This window comes from Macrotis lagotis, chromosome 6 (genome assembly GCF_037893015.1).
Source record: "Macrotis lagotis isolate mMagLag1 chromosome 6, bilby.v1.9.chrom.fasta, whole genome shotgun sequence".
In the NCBI taxonomy this organism is placed as follows: domain Eukaryota; kingdom Metazoa; phylum Chordata; class Mammalia; order Peramelemorphia; family Peramelidae; genus Macrotis; species Macrotis lagotis.
In genome coordinates this window covers 167,407,793-167,429,122 of record NC_133663.1, presented here as the reverse complement: position 1 = coordinate 167,429,122, position 21,330 = coordinate 167,407,793, and the positions used below count along the sequence as shown (strand labels likewise).

Genomic DNA, 21,330 nt, shown 5'->3' with positions numbered 1-21,330 from the left:
AGCAATGGAGGCAATTAGGCACACAAAATACAGAAGCAAATCAACTGAGTGGTTTAGTGTTTGATAAATCCAAGAATCACAACTATGAGGCAAAAACTCACTTTTAGACAAAAACTAATGAGAAATTGGAAAGTAAACTGGTAAAAATTTGGCATAGATTAACAATTCATATCGTATACCAAGAAAAAACTTAAAATAGGTACATGATTTATATATACATGATCTATATCTTAAGCAAATTTGGTGAGCTTAGACAATACCTATCAGATCAATGGATGGGAAAGAGTTCATGATCAAACAAGAGAAAGAGAGGATCAGGATTATAAAAATGTATATTTTTGTATAAAATTTAAATGATTTTGTATAAATAAAATGTTTGTAGCCAAAAAGTAGAATAAAATCATGGAACTAGGGAAATTTTTTTCAGCAAATTTCTCTAAAGAAGACCTCATTTCTCAATCTAAAGAACTGAGTCAAAATTCTAAAATCAGGAGCCATTCCCCAAACAATAATCAAAGGATAATCAAATAAGCAGTTTTCAGAGGAGGAAATCAAAGCTATCAATAGTCACATAAAAAACACTCTAAATCACTAATAATTAGAGAAATTCAAATTAAAACAACTCTGAAATATCACCTCACACCTATCAGATGGTCCAACATAACAAAAAAGGAAAATCACAAATTCTGGAGAGTTTGTGTGATAATCAACATTTCAATGTATCATTGGTGGCATTGTAAACTACTCCAACTTTTCTGGAGTTTGAAAATATGCTAAAAAGGGCTATAAAAACTATCATACACCTTGATCCAGCAATACATTACTAGTTCTATACTCCAAGAAATTGAAGGAAAAATGTGTCATGTATGAAAAGATTAACAGTGGTATTTTGTGATGACAAAGAATTTTAGAAACTGAGAGGATGACCATCAATTGAGGAATGACCGAAAAGTTTCTGGAGTATAAATGTGATAGAATACCATATTCTTTTAAGAAATGATAAAGAGAATATCTACAGAAAAATCTAGGTAGTATTATATGACTTTAGCAGCCATATTGTAAAGATAATTGATGTGGCTTACTAATTGTGAACAATAATAATGATCCACCACAGCTCCAAAGGACACAAGATATAAAATTCTTTAAAACCTCCAGATAGAGAATTGTTAAGAGAGTAAAAGTACAGCCTGAAGTATATTTTTCCTTCATTTTTCCTGGGAATTTTTCTTGGAACATATGGAAATATGTTTTACATAATGGATATTGATTCCTTGCCTTCTCAATGGGTGAGGAGGGGTTAGAGGAAGGAGAGAATTTGGAACTGAAAATAAAAGTAAAATTTCATTAAAAAAATAAATAGAAAAGAGTCTATGGAGCATTGACTTTGAATTCCTCTTTAGGCAAAATTCTAAAAAAGATTTAATCACAAAGAACTAGCGTGACTTTGCTAAAAACATGTCATTCCAAATTAACTTGATTTCCTTTTTTTAAAAATAGGGTTACTAAAGTGGTAGATCAGGGGAATGCTGTCAATATACTTTACCTGTACTTCAGCAAAGCACTCAAAAAAGTATCTCCTCTAATTTGTGAAAAAAATGGTGAGACATAGATGATAGTAGAATTAAGACAGACAGACAAACAGAGAGATTAGATAGATTAATAGATAGATGGGGGTGAGGAGGGGAGGAAGGAAGGAAGGAAAGAAAGAAAAGATTTTTTAATCCTTAAAGCAAACGCTAATTGCTTAATGCCAAATTGAAAGGTCTCCAGAGGAAAATTTCAGGGATCTACACTTAGTTCAGATCTGTATATCACCATTAAAGAAACTAAGACCTAGAGAAGTAAAGGGATGTACTCAACACTTTCAACCCCCCCTTTTTTTTAGGTTTTTGCAAGGCAAATGGGATTAAGTGACTTGCCCAAGGCCACACAGCTAGGTAATTATTAAGTGTCTGAGGAGGGATGTGAACTCAGGTACTTCTGACTCCAGGGCTGGTGCTCTATCCAATGTACCACCTAGTCGCCCCTTAAATGAAGTAATAGAAAAAGTATCTTTATCACATTTGTAGATGGCACAAAGTCATATGATAGATGAAAATGTCAGTCCCAAAAGACTTACAGATTAAAATATTGCACTGAATCAACTAGTATGAAATATAACACATATTCATATAATACTTTACCTTCTTTCATTTATTAGTTCTATAAATATCAAATAAATATGAAGGAATAAAAAAAATAGTTTAAATTCTAGACCAGAGCTATAAAAAACTATGCTGGGTGTGTGTGTGTGTGTGTTTGTGTGTGTGTGTGTGTGTTATTTAAGAATAACTCACACATACATCAGCATCCTAAAGTTGACAGTGACAATAAATAGAGTGAACAGAATGATTAAGCTCATGAGATAACTGAAACACAGCAAAAGCCCACTTACTTTGGAATTAGTGATCTTGGGTCCAAATCCTTACTCTACCACTCATTCATTATGTTTCCTATCTTAGGGAACTGCTTTGTGGAAAGTTCTCATATGTATTTCAGCCTCTGAGATCCACTTCATATATGGTCTCAAGCCACATAATAAAGCCAGGAAAAACCTAGCCAAGTTAGATAAAAGAAGATGAAACAGACATTATTTCACTTGCTTGTTCTTCTAAAAAGTAATCTTTCTCTCTCCTGCAACCTTAAATCCTGTGCTTTTAGGATAGTGCTACTCATGTCCCTCTTCCATCAATTATAATGCCTTCTCTCCATTCTCACTGACAGGTATCATGTTAATTAGGCTCAGTAGTATGGTTATTCTAGCATTATGAATCATCAATATATATATATATATATATATATATATAGGGTTGATATGTTGTTGTATATAGTCTAAGACAAAACTCAGGCAGAAAAAAATATATTTAGTAATAGAAACAATATCTGACTTCTTTCACAGGAGAAATCCAGATAGAAAAATTTCTGCAAAATATTAAATGAAGGGGGTGGCTAAGTGGCACAGTGGATGGAGCACCGGCCCTGGATTCAGGAGGACCTGAGTTCAAATCCGACCTCAGACATGTAATAATTGTGTGACCTTGGGCAAGTCGCTTAATCCCATTTGCCTTGCTAAAAAAATATTAAATGGAACAATGTGTATATGTGACTTTTATCCAAGATTCATGACTTGATTATGTAATATTTTCATATGTCTTGCTGGAGAAAAATGTGTCATATTTGTTCTTCTATGTCTACACCATGAGAAGATCCAGAACATGGAAACCTGCCACCTCCCCTGCAGATATACACTGGACTTTTCTATCCTCCTTGTAGTCAATCTCTCTTTTGTGTTGTCTCTTCCAATTAAGAACATGAAGCTCTTGACAGCAGAAACTACCTCACTTTTTCTATCCATATCCACAGCTGCTTTGTACAATGCTTAGTAATGTTATACTAAATAAATGGGGGGGGGGGGGGTTGTCCTGTTCTTTAATATTCAATATGCTAAATTCATCCATTCATGTATTCTTACTGTATATAAGTGGATATTTCCTGCTCTGTTGTCTTAATTTCATATAAAAAAATTACCATTTCATGATAGAAGAATGAGGGGAAAGAAGTATAAAGTGTGTCAGGTCTCCCCAGGTACACAACAGGCAGAGGAATGAGATGACAGTGGGGATAAGCAAAGAAGGTCCCAAATTTTCCATTCAATATTCTGCAGAAATCTGCATCTAGATGAATATCACCTAGTATAATTTGCCTTTCTTTTTTTTTTTTAGGTATTTTTGCCAAGGCAAATGGGGTTAAGTGGCTTGCCCAAGGCCACACAGCTAGTTATTAAGTGTCTGAGGTCAAATTTAAACTCAGGTACTCCTGATTCTAGGACTGGTGCTCTATCCACTGCACCACCTAGCCACCCCGCCTTTCATTTCTAATAATAGATAAAGAAGTATTTCTGGTCTAAGATCTTTCTAACTTCACTTGCTAAAATATCACCTATATAATAGGAAACCTAATACTTTTCTTGACATGTTATGTTTCTCTCTGTACATTCATATCATGTTCAGGATATCATTTTCACTATGGAAATCTAGAACTGAAATCAGTCTATATCCATTCTGGATATGGCTGAAGCTTTCAATTTACCCATAATTAAGATGAGAATATTTTCTAAATGCTCTCAGAATAATAAGATGCTCCTGCTATAGAAGACTTTGTTAATCAAGCAACATTTAAACAGAAGTAGCTCCATGAATTGTCTTTGAATTATACTGTGCCAGTCTTGGGCAGTGGCCAAAGACATTACTGACTCTGTTAACTGTTTATTCAATGAAGCTAAGATAATGAAAGGATGTTTCTTATCTTTGTGTTGTTTTTGTCAAATGGAAAAAAATTCTGAAAATTACGTACAGAGTGTATGTTGATTTGGATCACGTATGAATGACTTAAAAGCAGACATCCTTTCTCATGAAAGGCAATGTGGTGGGGGCTGGAGAGAGAGACAAGAATCATCAGTAATTACTGGCTTTGTTTTCATCTCTGTAGTAGAGTACATGAATGACACACCTCTGTTACTGCAGATTTTGCCATCTGGAGATGTACATCTTCTCTTGCTCTCCCAGGGGGTGATGTCACATTGGAATTCACATTTATCTCCATGCCAACCAGCCTCACAGTAACAGTTTCCACAGTAACACTTTCCATGGCCTTTACCCAAAATGAATTTTATACAGTGAGGATAAAAAAAAAGAAAACAACTTTTAAAAGCAGAATTAATATCCTAGTGATTTGTAACATATGTGTATGTACATACATCTATGTGTATAAATAGCATTATAAAACAATATCCATAGCTTCCTAGTTAATGCAATTTATTAAATGATGATGGAATATGTGCCAACATATCATGGCTTCCTCTACACCCCCCCCCCCCATGGATGCAATAATATATAGTGATGATTCAAGCCAAAAACCCTTTTCATCTCATGAATTCAAATAAAAGAAGTATTAAAAATAAATAAAAGTAACAAAAAATCAAATAAAGGACTGCAAATTATCCTAGCTTTAGATTTAAAATTAACATAACCAATTAAATGATTCTTAAAGCATTTTCTTATATGGCATTTCTTGAAGTAATCCTCGAAGAAAGTGTCTGTGAGCAATGATTTTGGAACCAAATAAACTTACTCCTAGGTATATAATTAATGAACAAATCATTCCAAGCTGGTGAGATTTTTACTTAGCCAGTCTGGACAGTGTTCTATAATGTAGAAAAATGGTTTTCAGTAAAACTTGAGTGCTCATTTCAACCCACGTCATTTCTTGCTCCCACTTGAATATGTTATATTAAAGAGAAAATTAACTAGTGACAAAAACTTCTATAAAACCAGGCCATCTCAGTTGTCCAAGTTCATCATACTGTGATACAGCAAAAAGGACATGGAATTGGCAAGCAGATGATTCGAATTTGAAGTCTGCCTCTATCAGTTACTATCTGCATAACTTCCTAAAATTCATCTCTCTAGGCCTATTTTTCCTTATCTGTAGAATTAAGGAATTGAACAACTTCCTTGAACTACCAAAATCCCTTCCAATTCTATGTCCATGATCCTAGTAACATCAACTTCTGTTCCCCAAATTCCTAACTGCTCAAACAACTTTTCCCTAATTTTTCCTTTCCTGTTTTGATTTTCTTTTGCTTCTAATTCCCACAAGCAAGATTATTGCCCCTTCCCACCAGATTTTTTTCTACATTTTGAAGTAGCCAGATCTCTAGGTTTCTTTTTGATTTTATTAAAAGATATTAGTATAATTGTTTGCTTGAATTAAATTTTTTCTTCTTATAAATGTGATGGCAAAAATTTTTGGTGTGTCAACCTTTCTTCAACTCTTTTTTTTTGTCATATAGTCTATATTTTCTATAAATTGTTTATATGTGGTTTCCTTTTACCTTCTGTCAATCCCCTTGTAAAACTCACAAAAACTCAGATCTAAAAGAAAAATGCTTGTAAGACCATTTTAAATTCTATACTATAACAGCTTGAACAGGTGGTGGAAGAGCAGATGGAGAATGTGGAGATTGGGTAGGAAGTGGGAGATAGTACAGGGTTGGTGTCCAGGACATCCCTGTCGGCAAGACTCCTATTAATCAGACAGCATGTCTGCCAATGGGAGGGAAAGGCCCAGCAAACACACCATTTTGTCGGTCTAAATGAGCACTAATCATGTGTTGGCTACAATCCTTTTTTGAACATATATAACAAAACAGCTTATCCAGTGGAAACATTTCATCAGGTGAAAAGCCTTTATTATTTAACTACAAGAGCCAAGATGAAGGCTACCAACAAGAACAATATACATAATCAAAGCATGAACCTGAAAAAATTACAAACATATATGTATACAAATGACAGTAATGAAATTTATAATAAAATATAATTATACATTGCTTATATTATAATTTATGATAATAGAATGCATGAGTCAAATGCTAAATATTACTGATGACACAAACCAAAAGGAAATTATATATTTACATGTAAAAATGCACAACTACATTCCATTGGTTATCAGTGAGACAAAATATACTCGAGTATGACTGCTATTGGTCCCCAGACATTTTTATTCCCCTTCTCCCCTTTGTCTTCATGAAGTATAATGAAACAATCAGGCTGAAAATGTATAATTTGTGTGGGTGAATTTGTTGAACTGTTCAAGGGATTTAGACTAGATCCTTGAACAGAAATGCCTGGGTTATAGACAGCTTAGGTCACTAGCTTGAAAATTGAACAGAAGGACTTTTCCTAGGGGGGAGGGAGAAAAGCAAAAAGACCAAGGAGAAAGGAGGAAACAGATGTACAGAAAGAGCATCTGGTTCACCACAGGAATTAAACGTGAAAAGAGCTGTAGAAACAAGGACATGTACTACTAATGCTGGTGTTACTTACTCTAATGTGTTATCATTTCCTCTTATTCCTCTGCCATTTTGAGTTGTCATTGAGTTGTCAATATTATCCTTCATACAGTAATTAGAGTCCTGGACTACTCAAAAACAGAATTTCTCTCTGTCTCTGTCTCTCTCTGTCTCCCTCTGTCTCTCTGTCTCTGTCTCTGTCTCTCTCTCTCTCTCTCTCTCTCTCTCTCTCACACACACACACACACACACACACACACACACACACACACACACACACACACACACACACACACACACACACACAGACATACTCATCATGTTCAAATACTAACCCAAGAAGTAAACAATTATTGAAGTGAAAGGAAAAAAATTGGTCAATACACCCAAGTGGTGAAGGAATTTCCATATGTTTTACCTAGGCACCTGCCTTAGTTCTCCACTTAACTTAGTGCTGATCAAGGATGAACATATTCTGGAGCCACAAGAAGTGTTGGAGTATAAAACAATATGCCAAATCACTGAGGTTATGATTGATTTTGATCACTAATGACCCAAGAAAAAAATCAAATAAATCACTGAAAATAAGATAATCATGAGTATTGCACAGAATTGTTCATATAGTATATATTACTGGAAATATTTTGCTAAGTCCAAATTAAATACACATATTTCTCTTGAGTGATGCCTTTAGAGCTAAGAAGTATTGTTAATTAACCCTGTTTAGTTTAGGAAAGAACAAAACAGAAGAAAAGGGGGGAATCCAGTGTAGCAAAGGAGACAAGGAGATTCAAAAAAGTGAAACCAAAGAAAAATTTATTTTGTGTAATAGTTGTTTTGATGAACCACCCATCTAGGTTGTCTTGTCTATCTTTATGCTAATTGTAATTTTGCATCTCTTTTAAGCACCATTCACCTATACTGAAGTGCACTAGCTTATTGCTCTGAAATGTTGTTCATATATAAATATAAGTAATACATAATTAATAATTTATATCTCATAAGCTTGAAAAATAAAATGAACCTTAAAACAGATTCTGAGAAGTATACAATACATGAAAATTAAAACACTTAAGTAGTTCTATATGCATTTTTATATGTATGTACATACCTCCACACATTTCTTCTGTTTCATCATCTATGCATTCTCGATCATCACACTCACAAAATTTTCCATAAACTAATCCATTTCCTTCTGAATTATCACACTTACACCTGCCACAGTGACATGTACCTAAAAATATTAAAGAAAAGATATGTGCATACTATTTGTCTATTTTGAGTTGTCATTTTACATTTTCCTGCTCTCAAGAAGATACAAAATTCCAAACCAATTACAACAATATCCCAACTCCACACTTTCATGTCTGCCCATTTATCCATCTAACTATTTATCCAGGAAATAAATACTAAAATTGTTAGATGATAGACGATAGGCTGAATTTCATGATGAATACATATTATTATATTACAAAACCAAGAAAAATATTGGTATGACTAAATATAAGTTTAGCAGATAAGAATCATGTGATAATATGATAAATAACAAATAAATCAGTAAAGTAGAAGGAGATCTCATATCTAATTTGGATAGACATAAAGACTGGAGGAAAAATTGTTAGGACTGCATGAAAGAGTGCATAAGGAAAGTGGTGAAGAGAATTCCCAAAGTGATGTGCAAAAACATGAAAGTAAAATAGGGCAAGAATGTTTAGGGAATGGCAGTTAGGTAATGCCATGAATTGAGCACCAGGCTGGAGTCAGGAAAACTAATCTTCATGAATTCAAATCTGGCCACAGACACACTTCCTAGCTGTGTCTATGTGTGTGAGCTTAGGCAAGTCACTTAACCTTGTTTGCCTCAGTTTCTTCAACTGTAAAATGAGCTGGAAAAGGAAATGGAAAACCACTGTGGTATCTTTGTCAAAAAAATTTCCTAAATCATCATGAAGAGTTGAACATGGTTAAAAAAAAAGATGAATAAGAAAATAGGAAGCACCTTAAATGTTTTGTCATTCATTCATTCACTGTAGGTTTTTAGAACATACAGGACCTTGTATATAATTCTCCAGATAAATATACTGAGATACATAGTGATGCCACATAGGTATTAAATAGCATGGTGAGATTTGTACCCTGGTCAGTCTTCTTTCTGCTGTTTCAGGTCTTTTTTCATTTATGTAACAATTCTATAATTTGAAATTATTGAGTTGATTGAAAGAATGTTGGTGCTGGTATGGAGATGAAAATAAAGCATTTTTAAAAGGAAAATTATAAAGTATCATTTGAGATTCCAGTAGAGATATACATGAGGAAACGTTCAGCCAGCATTCAGAAACTGGACCCTAAAATTAATGCTGAAGATAAATATTTGCCAATATTAGTGATATTACAAAGTGACCCAGGACCAATGTAATCCCTTTCTTGAGCCAATGGTAACTCACTCTAGGCATGACCCTAGGACTATTAGTTACAATTAGAAATTTATCTCCCATGCACTTTTTCATATCTTAATCCAAACGAAGTAATTTGTAGGGATCAAAGAACCTGTGGCTAGGGCCCAACCCTGAGTCTGAAAGGCTCTGACTTGTGTTCTCTGTGGGACCAGTATGTGATTCTGGCAGATGATATGACCAGCACAGGGACATAAAGAGTGAATGATTTTGTTTATCCTGTTAAAGACCATTCAAGTCAGCAGGAACTGCAAGTGTTTCCTGTCACCCAGTTTTTGTAATGAGTCTTAGCAGCTTTTTCATCAATCTCTGAGAAATGTTTTCAAGTGCCTTCTAAACATTATGATGCAATTTTGTCAAAACAAAACACTATATCCCTCTCTGTTCCTGTAGTTATTATGTGCTTTCCTTGAGTTTTACGACTAGATCAGGTAAAACAAGCATCAGTCTGAAATGGCTATAGATCCAATTGATGCTAATCTTAGGAATTCTTCAGCTATAACACAGAAAATAATTGTTAGTTTACTTAAATCATTCCTCAAAGATTTAATCCAGCATTGAAACTCCTCTTTGGCAATTTACATAAAATGTTGCCGAGGTTTTGTTTCCAGTGAATATCCTGCATGAAGAAGGCATTTGGAACAGCTGGAGTATATGTCAATCTTGTGAGCTTCAGCAAGATGACATTTTTTTTCCTATTGATTTATCTGAATTTCATTTCAGGAAAATACATTTTTTACTCAGTACTTCAGCATTTCTCCACAGCTACACACTTCCATTAAAGAGCCCAAAGCTGAACATTTTACTCAAAACATAATTAGCACAGTCTTCAAGTTAACAGGGAAAAAGATTATATTCATAGAGAAAAATAAAATTCTTACCTGCATTAGAACAGATGGTATCTTGAGAATTCTTACACATCTGATTACTTTTTTTCTTTGTAAGGTTGCAATTAGTTGGATATTGGCAAGCTTCACCATACCATCCTTCATCACATTTACACTTGCCGCAGTCACACTTCCCATGGCCTAGGAAGTCAACAAAGTAGTAGTCAATTAACATAATAACTTAAATCATGGAGAATAAATACTCTAAATGGTGCATGAGTATCAAATAGAAAGAGTTCTTGTGGGTTTTCCAATTTATTCTTCCTCTTGCTTTCTACCAATATTAGACAAAATTTTTTTTTCATATAGTTCATTTTAAATAAATTACTCTCAGTAGGCCAAAGTAAGTTTATGAAAAACTTTAGGATATGTGAAAAAAAACAATAAACCAATAATCTTTGCAGATTTGTCACTGAGGACTGAAATGTTTATTCATTCTATAACATTTAAGTAACACAGCTCAATTCAATGTCACATATTGTCTGTTAAATATAAATCATAACTAACTTTAATTCTCAATATTCAAAAAAACAACAAACTTATACTCTGATACTATTCTTAATGAAGAATTCCTTTTTGTTTCCATTTTGGCCACAGAAACTTTTGAAAATTATCTACACCAATGTATGTCCTAGCATAAAGTACTGACATATTACAGATAAACCTAAAAAAACTCAGATGACAGAACCACTTCATTAAAGCTTTTTTTAAAAAAAAATCCTTTATTTTCTGAATCTAAAGACTTCATTGATTCTTTAAAGGTAATCTCTATTCTTTTCAAATGAATGATCATAAATTCAAGTTCCCTTCCTAGGGAATATCCAATAAATGGTCTTTCTTATAAACTGTGGCTATCATTTGAACCCTTGTTTGCCTGAAGTTTGGTTTCTCATTAATCAATCAACAGGCAAGAGACAAGTACAAACTGTGTACTGTGAAAAACTATGATCAACTAAGTTGGGCACCATGAAGATTGAGAAGTAAAAGGAATAAAGGAAACAAGCTTTTCTTAACAGACAGGGTCTATTTTGCATAAATACTATGCTAACTTGAATGATTGGTTGAATACAAATTTATGCCCAAGTAGGATAAGAATTATAGAACAGATACAGTTCTAAGTGCCTTACAAATATTGTTTTTTATCTTCTCAATTACCCTGGGAGGTAGATGCTAATAATATCCCCACTTTACATTTGAGGAAACTGAGGTAAAGAGGTTAAATGACTTGTCTATGGTCACACAATTATTAAATGTCTGAGGTTGGATTTTTATGTCTGAGATCCAGTACTGTATCCACTGTAGTGCCTAGTTGCCTCTGTCTTCAAGGAACTAATAATCAAATTGAGAAGTCAAGACAAAAACATGAAACTCTTTGATGTCATTAGCAACATCAATAAATATTTCATGGAATCATAGCATCAAAGACTGAGAGATGGAAATAATTTGATATCATTTAGTCCAACCTCTTCATTTTTACAAATTAGAAAACTGAGATCCAGGAATATCAAGAGATTTGGTCAAGGTCATACTCCAATTCAACACTCCTTCCCATGATGGTGGGGTTGTGGGAAAGTGATAAACAGACACAGAAACAATGAGACATAGAGACTCAGAAAGAGACAAATAAAGATAAAGATAGAGACAGAGACAGAGAGAGCCTATTATATGTTTTGTATAGACACTGCTAACCCAAGTTCAGTACTTTTTTCTATTATATATTGATATGGATTTCTCTCCATCTTTCCTCCCTTTCCCCTTCTTTCTTTCTCATTTCTAGCTCTTATTTCCCTATATTATAATGGATGAGAAGAGAGCATTATAAATATGGAGAGAGTTAATCTAGAATTGAGAGAAACAGACAAGAGACAGGGTCTGTTATGGGTAGACATTGTGCTTACCTGAACGACTGGTTTAATACTATGCAAAATTATGCACAACTAGTATAAGAATTATAGAGAATGTAGGTTATGTAATAGATCAAAGAGAAGAGAGGTAACAGGGCCACTAGAGTACTCATGGAAGGTTTCTTTGAAGTAGTGGGACTTTAGGTGAGTCTTGGGGGGATAAATGGAAGAATAGTATTTGTATAGTGGTAAGGAAAAAGTATTTAATTTCTGAAAATCCTCTCTAAGATAGCTATACATTCCCACACACCTAGCACGGAACCTTGAAAATAGATGATACAATTTAAAAACATTTATTGAGCACCTACTAAGTACAGACCCTGTTCCTGGGTTCATAAATAAGAAAAAGAGTTTAGCTACTGCCCTTGAAGATCTAACAACCTTATAGAGAAGGGCAACACAAAATAAAGGAGGCTGAAAGTAAGATATTGTGTGGTATGGGGGCAGGATGTTCCATGATTCCATTTAGTTAAGGAGAGCTAATGATGGAAAATGTATTCATCTGGAATGTTCTGAGTTCTCTATAAAAGAAGACTTTGGGAGGAATTTAGCACTCCACCCTTTAACCAGAGGGGAGAGGCAAATACAGGTAAGTTGAAAAGGTGTTAAGTATCACTTTATTCTGGAGTGTAATAAATATTTATTGATTCAAACTAAACTCATAGAACTACAGCTGATATCTTACAAGCCTCAAAGAGAAAAGCATTTCTTCCTTCTCAGTGCTTTGTGAACAGTGAGTAATCCAAAGATTTGACTATATACAACATAAAAATTAATTCTTTTCTCCAAAGTCAATTCCCTTTCATGATCTCACAATAATATCTGTCTATATATTTAAAATAAACAGACCATGGCACAACAGAGTCATTTCCTGTTTGGCAATCTGGGCACTCGGATGCACTGTAGTCAAACCTCTCATAGAGTGATCCAGATTGATCAGCCAAGATAAATGGTTCAGATCTGTCACAGTCCATTAGTCTGACCATAGACAGAAACAGCATGAGTATGTGTTCCACTCTGTCTCTCAGCAATGTTCTTCCATATGCCATATTCCATGTAGCCAGTTCCTAATCGTACAGCATTTGTGGAATTAATTATCTTGTCCTAAATAGAAAGCATTGCATATGTCCTTATTGAAATTCATCTCATTCGAGGCAGACTACTCCTCCAAGTTGTTGATATCATTTTCAATTCTAGTCCTGCCCTCCAGAGTGCAAGCAATGCCAGCCAACTTGGTATCATCAACAAACATAAGTGCTCTCTCTACTCAACCATCCAATCTATTTATTAAAATGTTAAGCCAAATTCTTAGAGTGCCTAAACTCCTCTTGGTTGTAAATTAGAGACTTAGATGCTGTGTTAATACTTTCAGGACATTTAAATACAATATTTCTTTGATATAATAACCAGGAGCAATCAGAGGTGAAAAAAGGTTACTTTAGTCATCACAATCTAGGAGAGTTTCAAACTTTGTGAGTAAAGGATTATGGGCTCCTCAACTCTGAGGATAAGCATTTTGGGTCTTGGTCAATTTCAAATGTGATTTTTGTTTTACAGTTGGGATTTTCCCCTTATAATTAAGATATTTGAAGGTGGGGGAAGGTTATATGAGATTTTTTAAAATTTATATTACACACACACAATGTACACATATAACACATATTTGCTTTGTCTCACATTTTTGGTTTTCTATTTTGTTTTGATATATTTTAAAAAAATTTAACCTATACTATTATAATAGCCTCCTCATTAGTATTTTTTTCCTCAAAGCTCTCCCTGCTTTAAGGGTTCTTCCATTCTACAAAGTGTTTGATTTTTTTATAGCAGAAGTTTGATTATGTCAACCCCTACTCAGTGTCAATGGCTCCCGATTACTTCCAAGAGCAAAAATAATTACTTCTGATGGTTATTTAAAGCTCTTCATCCTTTTTAACTTTCTGATCCTATTTCACTTTACTAACCTCCACACACTTTATACTCCAGTAACACTAGTCTACTAGTAGCTTCCATCTCTCATGTTCTTGCCTTTGCCCTTACTCTTCCTCATCTTAATTATTCTGTCCCCTCAACTCCTCTTAATTTCTACATCTTACTTCAAGATTTAGTTCAAATCCCCTTTGTGCTGGAAGCTGGTCCTGATCTCCTTAGTTGTTAGGGGCTTTTACCTATTCAAGTTATCTTCCCCCAACTCAAATCATTCAATTGGCATTTATCAAAAGCCTAGTATGAATCAGACATGTGCTAAATATTAGCAATATAAAGAAAGGCAAAAGGAAATCTCTATCCTAGCAGTACGCACTGTTCACATGGAAAGAGAGCATGCAAACAACTCTGAAAAAACAAGTTATTTACTGAACAAATTGGAGGCAATCAACAGGGGCTAGACACTAGAATTAAGTGAGATTGGGAAAGGTTTCCTATAGAAGATGGGACTTTAACTGCAATTTGAAAGTAAGCAGGAGACTTACACAAAGAGTTTGGAGAGGGAATGTTTTGTTCAAGGAATAGCAAGGAAACTAGTATCCCTTGCATCACAGTGTATGTGGTAAGCCTGGGGAATTAAAGTATAAGAATAAAATGGTAAAAACCATCAAGTTTATGAAGGGCCTTGAATATCAAATATAGTTTGCATCTTTTACGTGTCTAACTTTTAACATATTATTTTCCCCATTAGAGTTTAAGCTACTTGAGGGCAGAACCATTGTTATCTTTCTTTAAGCCCTACAATTTTTTATAAGGTCTTACAAAGTAAGTGTTTAATAAATACTTGTTAACTAATTGACTAGTCAAGGAGCTTGAAATCTAGAAGTGGTTTAAAACTCTGAATCTTTGAGAGCCACTTCAAATTAAAAGTAATGAAACATATTTTGACTTTTGGTTTTTGTGTTTGTTTTGCCACTTTTAAATATAAGTACCTAAGAAGAGAAACAAAAATACCTTGTACCCTGAAAAATAAGATGAAATAATGGAAAGGAAAGAGAAGATTACATCTTATCCCAGGCACTCACTAAGTGTATAACCCTGGGCTATGTTACTTAATCTTTTTGTGCCTCAGTTTCTTCAAAGGTAAAATAAGGGCGTTGAGCTCCAAAGATGGTCTATCAGGTCTTATCTAATTCTAATCCACAATCATATGATTCTATGAGAGATTTGGGGGTCTCAGAACATTAAAAACATGGAAGTTTACCGAGTCTTCATTTCAATTTGATATAATTTCTCCCCTCTCCTTACAGTCTGTCCATATACACTAGAGATCAGGAACCTCTTTAGATTTTACTGAGCAATGCCTCAGTTTTCATCAATATAAATGTAGGAAATGGGAGAGGTCAGAAAAATAAATAAAAGTTTGATGGAGAGTAAAAACAAGAGGAAAGAAGAGGAAGAGACATAATACCAAGGTAAATATGATGATGGGTTCCCTCAATATTAACTTCATTGTCAGTCTAGAGACACCAATGATATAAAATGTCTATCTGACCTAGACTTTATGTGGTTAGCTTCCCCTTTTATATTATCATGTTGTATTAGACAGGATGTAATGTAGAGGATAAAGGGTCATGGTTAGAAAGCTATAATTTCAAATCCACCCTTGACACTAACCAGCTGGTTGACATTAGCCAAAGAATAACTTAACTTTTAGGTGCCTCTGTCAATTTCCCAGAACTCATCAACTAAATCATATGGGAAAAATTTCCAGGGGAAAGAGTTCCCCATACTAATGAAACCACATATTGCAGATCCTTATATGTATTTCCACATGAAATAGTAGTTAAAACCTGATTGAAAGTAAAGGTAGAGGGGTGGCTAGCTGGCACAGTGGATAAAGCACTTGCCCTGGAGTCCAGAGTACCTGAGTTCACATCTGACCTCAGACACTTAATAATTACATAGTGGTGTGGCCTTGGGCAAGCCACTTAACCCCATTTGTCTTGCAAAAACTAAAAAAAAAAAAAAAAAAAAAAGGAAAGGTATTCTGGTGGGAGATCAAGGCAAAAAGTTCTACTTATACAAAATATGGGTGAAATCAACTGATTCAGAATTTGTTTATCAAAACAATATTAAAAACAGTTTAGAAGGCACTTGATTTTTTTCAAAGCACTTGACAAATTCTTAAATAATCAATCCTTACTGCCTACCTCACTTCAGACACTCATATTCATCCATGTAAAAGGTGATGTTACTAACTCATTTGAGGTAGCCAAGCATAACTCAGTTGCTAGTGGCTGCCCAGACCATCCCATTATTAATAAAGTCAAACTTTAGCATGAGTTTTCCTTTGCTGCTAACTTAATTTCCACAGGTTTGAAAATGTGTATCTCAAAATGAACAATCCCCTATATTTGAAAATAAGTCTGCTGACCTTCAAAGCTGAGCCAAATGAATCAAGGAAAAAATTGAATTTGTGCAAAGCAAAACATCCCAAACCAATTTATTGAGATGGGAGTGGGCCTGGGAAGGGAGGGATTTAACTGCTATTTTTACTGCTTCAGCGGTGGCCAGTGATATTTGGTAGAATTCACTGGCAAATGTAGATAAGCCCCTGTGGAGGGTAAAATAGAAATGTCTTATTAAGATTTTTAAGAACACAAGGGTTAGTTTAGCCAACCTCTCTCACCACTTGCTTCCCAAGGGAGCTAATGATTTGATCTCTGCTGATAAAAGTCTGCAGTTCTGAAAAATGCAGGGAAAATAATGGTTTTTTGTGGTTCTTTAAATAAACAATACAACAACTTAGTTTCAGAGTCTCTTTTACTTGGGGCTAAGAGGTGAGCAAAGTCTCTAATCTCCCTCAGTAAGTAAAGATAAGAGCTTATCAAAACACATTACTGCAATAAGGAAGAAAACATTTCTGATCTTTAAATTAAAATAATCTTCTTTCACATGGAAAGAAAAAGGGATTTGTCAAGCTTGGTACATTCTTTACCAATGACCTTCTGCCAAAAAAAAAAAAAAAAACAAAGTCTAATTGGTCATCTCCACCCCTGCTAAAATAAGAAAAACGAGGGAAATAAAAACAAAGCAGGGGATAAAAGTTTTTGTCTGACTGAGGGAAACATGCTTGCATTCTGTATGCAAAGAAACCAAACCTTAAATAATTTTACTATTGTATTAGCTACACTTCTGTGGCATCATGCCCTCAAGTCTTGAAGAGGTTAAAAATAATCCTTTTGTATTTTTTTTAAATGTTTACATCTATGTGTGTGTGTGTGTGTGTGTGTGTGTGTGCTTGTGTATGTGTGTATTCAGAAAAGTAATATCTATTTGGATCTTAACAGGGATAAAGAGAGCTTATTCCTACATATACCCAGGAACTGAGTCTCCAGCTATGTCATATAACATATGGCCATATGTCAAAAAACAAGAACTTAATCTTTGTAATTTTGTAATTAACATATCTGGGCCTAAAATATTTATAAATTAAATTAGATGTAAGCATATTTCCACCATGGCAATGGAATAAAGATTTTAAGGAGGTTTCAGTTTAATGTCTTCAGACTTTTTTACAAGATTTTCTTGGGTCTCTATGGCCATCATAGAAAAGGTGCCAAGGAAGTTGTTATTAGAGTTATTTGTGTCCATGTGGAGAAAATACCAGAAGAGAAAGGAGGAAAGGAAATCAAAGAATCTAAATACAAAAGTAAATTCATTAAGCCAAGCTTTGTATCTATATCTACATATATATGTATATATTCATATATATAACATGTATTATATTTACACATAAATATATACAACATCTTTCATATATGTCCCTACCTTTCCATTTATCTAATTCTAACACCCTAGTTCTGGTGCTCAAAGTCTTCTAACCCGGACTGTTGTAATAGCCTTCAAATTGGTCTACTTGCCTCAAGCATCAATTCACTTTAATTCATTATCCTATTAGCCAAGTATTTTCCCTACAATCCAGTTCTGATCAAGTCACACCCTTACTACAAAGACTTTGAGAGTTTCCTGTTTGTTTTAGGTTGACCTATAGAATCCTCTTTGGCATATATCTCTTCACTAAGTTAGTCTTACCTTTCTAATAATCTTAAAAATGACTTCCCTTGTCTCTATGACTTTGCACATGCCTAGAATATATTCCTTTCTCACACTCATCTCTTCAAATTCTTGGTTTCTTATTAAGACTCAGATTAATTGCAATCTTCTTGATAACATCTGCTAGTGGTCTCTCTCAAAATTGCCTTGTATCATTTTGTGTGATATATGGGAATATGTACATATGCATACTCTTATTTATATATATACTTCCATATGTACATTAGCATAGTCAATCAAACCATTAGTATATTCAACCAAACCCAAATGTTTACTATGTGCCAAGGGCTTGGCACATAGTAAGAATTTGGGTTTGTATTTTTTTGCAAGGCAATGGGATTCAGTGACTTGTCCAGGGTCACACATCTAAGTATTAAGTGTCATCTTTGAACTCAGGTCCTCCTGACTCCAAGGACAGTGATGCAATTCACTAGCTGACCTCATAAGTTGATTGTTTGATTAATTGATTGATTATCATATGTCATCCATGAGACCTTCAACAAATTCCATAATCTCTATGGGCTTCAAGTTGTTCATCAGTAAAAGTTAAAAATAACATTAGATGTTCTATAATTCTCTTTCAGCTCTGATGTTCTGTTATTCCAAATATTTTGTTGTTAGTCATTCATTTCAGTGATGTTCAACTCTTTGTAACCCCATTTGGGGTTTTCACAGGAAAGATGCTGGAGTGCTTTGCCCTTTCCTTTTCCAACTGAAGAAAATAGAGGCAAACAGGTCTAAGTGCTTTGTTCAAGGTCATCTAGCTAGTGAGGCTGGATTTGAATTCATGTTTTCCAGACCCCATACTAGCCATTGCACCACCTAACTGCTCACTATTTCAAATCAAAGCTATCAAATTTAATGGATTGAATGTAGAATGTATGCTCCTTGAAGGCAATAACTGCTTTGTCTTTGTAGGTGCAGAATCAAGCAAAGTATCTGGTCAATAGCTGTTATTCATAAGGCCATTAAAAAAAATTAAGTCAAACTGAACAAAGTAGCACTTACTACTTTGTCATTCTGGTCCATTGAAAACACTATAAATAAATTTACTTATTTTAACTAAAATAAGAATGCCACTAAAAGTATTAAGATTAACTTGATGAAGGATGCTAATTGGTACAGTGAATAGAGTACTGACCCTGGAGTCAGGAGGATCTGAGTTCAAATCTGGCCTCGGATGCTTAATATACCTAGCTGTGTGACCTTGGGCAAGTCACTTAACCCCATTGCCTTGCAAAAACAACAACAACAACAACAAAAAAGATTAACTTGATGCTTAGTTTATGCTAATTGTCAAATTGAAACAAAACAATGGCACAAATAAATCCTAAAAGATTTTTTAAAAATGATTTTGGTGAAATTTGTTAAATTTTGTTAATATCAGCAAAACTCATGGATTTTCAAAGAAATAACAAAAAGATTTGGAAATTTTAATTAAAATTCCAAGAAGTTGGAGGCTGGTTTCTGCATAATATACAATAATAGTCAAATCATTAAATAGCAAAATATATTTGCTATTGTCATGAAGGCTATACAATATCACACATTAACTGGTGGGAGGCTATCCCAGGAGAAAGAGTTACAAAAAGGGAAGAGTCAAAATTGTTAAATGCTAAAGAGAGAAAATTTGATATCCACTGTAAAATAACCATTAGTCAGACTTAGAAAGAAAAATTTTATTTGGTTAAGTTTTGCTTGGTATTATTTCATTGTTGTAAAAACCTCTCTGCTTGGAATCTTCCTCTGACAATATAAATCTGCAGCCATCTGGCAACTTACAGTCTTGGAGAGATGCCAGGGATAGAGAAGATAAATGACTAATCCCAAGTCACACAGCCAGGGTCAGAGATGGAGTTGTATTTTAGTAAAATTCCACAGTCCAAATTTCCTATTATGTACTCAATCTTTGAGTATGTCTCAGTGTTGTGTAGCAATCTTGCTCTCACACCTGTGGAACAGTGGCTAGAGCACTGGGTCTGTAGCCAGGAAGACCTAGAATTAGGATGTCCTGAATTCTAATGTGACCTCAAAAGCCTACTAGCTATGTGAGCCTGGACAAGCCACTTAACCTGTGCTACTCTGTAAAATGTGGATAATAATAATAATAATAATAATAATAATAACACTTTCTGCTGTTTCGGGAGGATAAAATGATATATAAAAACAGGATTGAACTAAAGTAAAAAATTCAAGGGCTATTAGGGCTCCCCTTTTGACTCTGTTTTCTTAATGTTGAAGGGGAAATTTAAGGAAATATTTATCTGGCACTTCTTGTAATATTAGAAAATATTATCTGTGTTTGCATTTCTGTGGACCTCTGACTACTTCCTCCTTGTTCAACCTCTTATGAAATGTAAATTTACTGAGTGTAACTTCATCCCCTTCTCCCTACTTCATATATCTGGCACGTAGCCTGCCAAGGTGTATGTCAGACTCCAGTCATGTCCATGTGGGGTCATTTCTTGACCCCTCCCCCTGATTCCTCCCCACACAGGAGGTGGCCTAGGCTGTCTTTAAAAGTTCTGCCCCTTCTTTGCCAAGATGTTGCATCTCTGTTGATCTTAGCCTGGCTGCTACCTGGTGACTTGTTAACTTTTCTTCTTCCCTTCTCCCTTTCCCCTCCCCTTTAATTATCTCATTGTATAATTCTCCCCAACCCAGCTGCCAAGAATAGCCTTGCAATGTAATTCTTCTCTTTACTTAACTTCACTATCTCTATGAATTAACTTGTTAATGTTTTGCAATAGTCTGTAAATTAAAGGTTTTGACTTCTCTTACCCTCCTGAGTCACTGAGCATTATCATTTCTTCACTGAACCCCCCCCCCCAAATGACTGATCCTTGTAAGCCAACCTCTACCTCCAGCAACTCACCTGTCCTCACTAAGACTGCTTTAAAGCCAAACCCAAATTCTACAACTCCAAGGAGCATTCTGCTGCACCACATTCTGAATCCATCTACCACAACAGAACTTTGGAAGACTTTCCATCCAGACTCTCTTCCTCATTCCATGCACCTTGGGGCATCTCAAGGCATCTGTGAAAAGACCCTTTCCAGGGGAAATAGGAACTCAACTTGAGCCATTCCCAGCCAGCTTTGCAGTTTTTGCTTTTATATTCTGTGCGGCCTAACCCCAAAGAGATCTCA

At 34.7% G+C, this 21,330-nt stretch overlaps 1 protein-coding gene across 1 annotated transcript in view; it reads right to left on the bottom strand.

Moving 5' to 3' along the window:
* ITGBL1 (integrin subunit beta like 1) overlaps positions 1 to 21,330 on the bottom strand; it is a 422,854-nt gene that overhangs the window by 282,568 nt on the left and 118,956 nt on the right. The window contains exons 3-5 of the mRNA XM_074191980.1: positions 10,230 to 10,376; positions 8,007 to 8,129; positions 4,549 to 4,689 (exon numbers count right to left, since the gene is read on the bottom strand). Of these exons, the coding sequence (XP_074048081.1) occupies positions 4,549 to 4,689; positions 8,007 to 8,129; positions 10,230 to 10,376 (411 nt within the window). The remainder of the gene's footprint in view (positions 1 to 4,548; positions 4,690 to 8,006; positions 8,130 to 10,229; positions 10,377 to 21,330) is intronic.